Here is a 5,525-nt window from a genome sequence, read left to right on the forward strand (position 1 = left end):
GATCACCTTGAGGGACGAGTGAGTTCACCGCAGAACAAACAGGGTCCCCACAGAAGTCTGCCTTTCTCTGACCCTCAGCCCTGGAATCCCTGAGCAGTGCTGTGAAGCCGAGCACTTGCTCAGTCCCAGATCGGTGGCCTCAGGGAGGGGAGGGCCCCGGTTTGAGGCCTGGACTCAGGTCGGCATGGGCGGGATCCCAGGCCCTGACAGGAATCAAGGTGAGGACTGAGGGGCAGCAGAACACTTGGGAGCCCAGGCCTGGCTTGCCTGCTCTGTGAGCTGTGGGGAAACTCGGAACAGTGCGTGGATTGGCTCTGCTCAGTTCCTCTTCCGGTGTCTAATGGAGAGGAGGCCTTGTTTTAAGTAGAGTGGGCTCAGTAAAGGAAGGTGTTGTCTAGGACCTGCAAGGAGACATACGATGGGACCGTGTCCCAGGATCAGTGGATCTAACATTTCACTGACCCCTGATTGCCCCCTGGGAGGCTCTGGGCACGTGCCGTCAGATGTGAGGTCCCGCACTCCCTTCTGTTCAGTCTCAGAGATGCGTGTACCAGTTCTCAATATTTTGCCTCAGGCCAGCAGGGGACAGGAGGCCAGGCCCTGGTGTGGGAAACATGGGCACCCTGGACGAGCAAGGAGAGGACCGCCTTCCCGGAAGAGAGGGTATCTCCCAGAGTCTGGAACCCTCTCCCGACAGCACTGGGGCCCCAGGCTTTGCTGGACATCTGCACGTTAAGGTCCCCCTTGGTTTTGTCTTGCAGGGGCTGCTGGATCCAGTAGGTGCAGGCCTTGGTCGGAGGTCCGTGTCCTGATGTCGCAGAGCAGAGGCAGGCCAGGCCGTGCCAGGAAGTAAGGTGAGGTGCCCACCCTGAATGTGTACCCAGTGGGTCCCCCACAGCCCAGGAAAGGAGACCCCACAGTCTCCAAATGTACCCACCATACTGTCAGCCCACGAGCATGGACTGTGCCAGCTGCACCCTGAGGAGCCGTCTCACCTGTTGCTTCAGGTTCTTAGCGGACGGGACGCCCAAACGGGAGAGTGCTGTGAGGCCCGAGAGCACCCTAAAGAGGAGACCTGTAAGTCGCCCTCCTCAGAGCCACCTGAGGTGCATTTCTCAGGTGAGGTCGCTCACACTCTGTTTCCTCCCCAGGCGTGGGTCCCCACCGACCACCGTCCGCCCACACTCCTCTGTCGCTGTCTCATCAACAGTCACCATGTCTCTCAGTCAGATGAATGAGCTCTCCAAGCAGGGGGAAGATGATGTGGATCCAGGAGAGAGACAGGGCTTGCTGGAAGAGCGAGTGCTTGGGACTGAGGAGGAGGAGGAGGAGGAGGAGGAGGAGGCTGTATCCCTCTCTTCCTCCTTATCTTCCTTTTCCTCTGCCCTGTCAGACAGCCTAGAGGAAGTTGCTGCTGGGGTGGCATCTAGTCCTCCCCAGAGCCCAGAGGGTGCCTGTCCTTCCCCCGCTGCCAGGGAGGCCGTTCCGTTGAGCCAACCCAAGGAAGAGTGCCCCAGTAACGAAGATGAGGGGGCGAGGAGCACCGGGGAGGACCCCGAAGATGCCGAGTCCTCCCAGAAAGAGGCACCGCATTTGAAGATGGGCGACCTGGTGGTGTTCCTTCTCCTAAAGTATCGCACCAAGGAGCCGGCCAGCAGGTCAGAAATGCTGAGTCGCGTCAACAAGGAGCACCAGGACCACTTCCCTGAGATCTTGAGCCGAGCCTCGCGGTGCCTGAGGCTGCTCTTTGGCATTGAGGTGAAGGAAGTCGACCCCAGCAACAACATTTATTTCCTGGGCACCACTCTGGGCCTCACCTACGACGGTGGGCACTGCATGCCCAAGACGGGCCTCCTGGTCACGTTCCTGTGCTTGATCCTCCTGGAGGGCGACTGTGCCCCTGAGGAGGAAGTCTGGAAATCCCTGAATGTCATGGGGCTGTATGATGGAAGGGAGCATTGCATCTATGGGGAGCCCAGGGAGCTCATCACCAGTGTTTGGGTGCGGGAACAGTATGTGGTGTACCGGCAGGTTGCCAACAGCGATCCTGCTCGCTTCGAGTTCCTGTGGGGCCCCAGGGCCCACGCAGAAACCAGCAAGCTGAAGGTCCTAGAGTATTTGCTCAATCTCAAAAGTAAGAATCCTCTGTCTGAAGTGGCTCAGCGCCATGAGGAAGAAGAGGCCTGAGCCCCACTTGCAGACAGGCACCTTTCAGGCCCACGTCCGGCATCTTCTCCTGCTGGGCATGAAGCGAGGCCTATTTTTCACTCTGTGTTTGAGGAGAGAGCCTCTGGAGCCAGCGCAAATTAGGGGAACGACTTTTAGTGTTATCTTTGGCTCCCGTGACGATTTAGAAATACATCTTTCTTACCTTTACGAATTTTGCAAATGTCATTCCTTTCAATACAAGGTTTCAGATCAGTAGCATCTAAGTTTGTGCGTGACGTTGACCATACATGTACTTTCACTAACCTGTCCAAGAGTGAGAGTTTTGCGATTGTGTAACACAAATTGGGACACCTTCCATCCTAGTGTGTGATCCTGAACTAGATCACGTGGCACTGGAACAGGATTTCCATAGAAATGTGAAAGAACTCACTAGCAAATCCAAGGTGGTCAAAAAGTACGGAAATAAAAGTAAAACCTTGTTAATTCCTGCATCTTCTCTTTTCTCGTCCGTCATTCTGTGAAACAATTGTATGTAGCTGGATTTGCTTGGTTCATTCGAGAAAGTGGGAGGCATTTCATGGGAATAGAGAAGACGCGGGCTCAGAGGTTCATTTATTGCCCAGACTTTCACTGAGCCCCTGTCCTCTGGAAGGCCCTGTGCTGGTGGTGGGGAGACTAGGATAAGCCGGAGACACCCACGCACAGAGCGATTGTGTAGGGCCCGCAGTCATATAAGGAAGGTGCTGAGGTGTCCCCTAAGTCCTCTAGAACAAGTCAAAGAAGGGGAGATGAGGTAGGCCTCCAGGGGCGAGCAGTCCAGTGTAAATGGGCCGAGCCAAGGCATTTGGGGGCTGTTTATAGGGAAACTGGTAGGTGGCATCTGCCAGTCTAGACAGATGGTGTGTCTTGGGTTTGAGAGGAGTGTCTGAAATGGAATCGTTCGGAGAAGTGCCTTTGGATCATGGAGAAATGTCCACCTGTACCAGGGAGCTAGCATCCTGCAGTTTCCTCCCAGCACGTTTGAACACCGAGAACAAGGTGTTTTATCCCCATCGCCTGCACGGATTTCCTGAGAAATCAGGGTCCCTGTCCTTGAGGGCATGAGTCCCTGGGTCGCTGGTGCTTTGAGACTCAGGCATGGCCATAGTCCCGAGAATAGCCCCCATTGCACGGCGGGGTTAAGAGCTTGCCCGGAGCTCCAGCCTCCTTGGCAAGGAGCTGATCTTCTGCCTGATTGTCGCTTGCCCTCCTACGTGGGAAATACCCGTGGCAGCTGTCCTGGGACCTCTGGGAGCAAGTCATCGGTCCCGGATCTCCCCCGTCCTTGGTCCCCGAGCTGTGGGTGGGCACAGGAATCGGGCTGGGCTGGTGGCAGTATGCAGGGTGCGATGCCAAGGAATGTCCACAAGGCGGAATCAGAGGCAAAGCCATGTTTGCCCTGCACGGAGACAGACGTTCTGTCCAAAAGGGCCCCACAGACCCTCGCCCAGTGTGGACGCATGAGAGTCACCGGCCCGGAGGCACTGTGCTGTGAACTGCTGGCGGGCCTGTGCCTGACGTTCTGCCTGCCTAGCAGCTTGAGCCACAGGACAACGTCGGGCCATCCAACCAGCTGGGGGGCGGGGGAGGGGGAAGGGACCAGACTGGAGAGGTAAATGGGAACATTAGGCCCATGCCAGAAACTAGAGCAGCCTTCTGAGATCCACACCTCCATCATCCACATCTTAGTGGAAACCTCTCTACCCTCACACAGTCCTGTCGAAACACGTCTTCTTCTCCAGGGTCATGGTCTTCAGCTCAGGACAGAAGGGGACCTGACGGCACTTTCAGAGGCCACGTGGTAGGCTCGGGTCGAGTGTCAGACACTCTCTGACCTTGCCGCGTGGCTTCCCGCCGTCTGTGAATCATGGGGCCTGAGGCATCAGGCATTAGGTCACCAAGGAAGGCAGCCGGAACCCCCTTGATTGTGGGGGAGATGCCCAGAGCGCTGCAGGGCCAGAGCGCTGCACCACATGCAGCTCCGTTTGCCGGAGAGTTCCGCTGCTCCAAAGCCGAGCAAATCATGTGAAGTCTCCACGCCTCGATTGCTTAACCTGCAACATGGGCACAGTAATAGTTCAAGTTCGGAGAGGTGGCGCGTGTATACGGGACGTGACCTGTGTGCTAAATGCATGCCCAAATTGAGTGCTGAGACGGCATGGCCAGTGCCGCTGCGTGTCTGAGACGTACCTTCCCCAGAGGGTGAAGATGCTGAAGCAGTGTACGCATTCCGATCCCGGTGTACACTGACTGCTGCGGTTTATCTTTCCTGCTGCGAATGTGTTATAGACGATGGACCGCCTCACACGGCAGGATTGCGCAAACATGGTCTAAGTTGTTCTCTCCCTGAGTGAGGTGAGGCTCAGGCCTCCTGCACCGGGGCAGGGAGAATACATTGGGCTGTGGGAGTTGACCCTGCGGGAGGCGCCCAGACCTCCTCAAGTCCCGATACTCATTTGGAACCCCACACTTCAGAGCTCTGCAGGGAACTGTTGCCCCCGTGGTGTGCTGAATACCAAGGGAAGCACCCTGCACCGGGCCTGGCCTTAGGCTGCCCAGGTGCATGTTTCCTGGGGGGCTGGGGCCGCATTCCAGATTCTCCCCAGCATGGCTTGGAATTGGAGGGTCTGCCCGTAGTTACTGTGGAGCCATCTTGCTCACGCAACCTCTTTCAGGGTGTGAAACACCTCGACTTACCCATCGCCGAGCCCAACTCTCTTTTTGCCTATCATATTTCAATTTCCTCTTTTGCATTTCCTCCGGAGAGCAGCCAGAAGAGGGATTATGTCCCCAAGGAGGTGATTTTGCATGCATATTGAGTAGGAAGCTGCTCCTGGATGTTTGCGTAAGACCCTAAAACTTTAGGCAGCCTGGCTGTGTCTTTTCCCAGATTGACGCTAGTGATCCCCAGGCCTTGTGATGTCACTCGATGACGTCCTTTGACAGCCAGGAACAGCATCAGTGCTTCAATGACCCGGAAGAATCTGCTAGGCACAGGGGAGTGTGAGTGCCCACAGATAATGTCTGCAGCTACTAGAACCTTCTAAAGGAAAGATCATAGGGTAGGGAGAAATGTTTCTCTGAAGGGTCTCGGGATGGTCTGACTCTTGCCCTCTTTTCATGAGTGCTCCTTGAGCACCAACTGTGTGCCCCCAGAGCACCGACTGTGTGCCAGGCTGCATGGATGCAGGTAGGTGGCATGTGGCTCCTGGGCCTCCTGAGCTGAGTCTTCAGGTCACAGAGGCCCGAAGAGACTGACCACCTGCCCATCTGCAAGTAGGCCCGGGGAGGGCAGAGCTGTGAGTCCATGGGGCTGG

At 56.4% G+C, this 5,525-nt stretch overlaps 1 protein-coding gene across 1 annotated transcript; it reads left to right on the plus strand.

Annotated features, from left to right (window-relative positions):
• Positions 1 to 872: 872 nt before the first annotated feature.
• Positions 873 to 2,392, plus strand: LOC105311582 (melanoma-associated antigen 8-like). Its single transcript, XM_023527153.1, has 2 exons — positions 873 to 1,119; positions 1,394 to 2,392. The coding sequence occupies exons 1-2, from the start codon at positions 873 to 875 to the stop codon at positions 2,185 to 2,187; spliced, it is 1,041 nt and encodes a 346-aa protein (XP_023382921.1). The 3' UTR covers positions 2,188 to 2,392.
• The last annotated feature ends 3,133 nt before the right edge of the window (positions 2,393 to 5,525 follow it).

Source organism: Pteropus vampyrus, unplaced genomic scaffold (assembly GCF_000151845.1).
Source record: "Pteropus vampyrus isolate Shadow unplaced genomic scaffold, Pvam_2.0 Scaffold1000005068, whole genome shotgun sequence".
NCBI classification, from domain to species: Eukaryota; Metazoa; Chordata; class Mammalia; order Chiroptera; family Pteropodidae; genus Pteropus; species Pteropus vampyrus.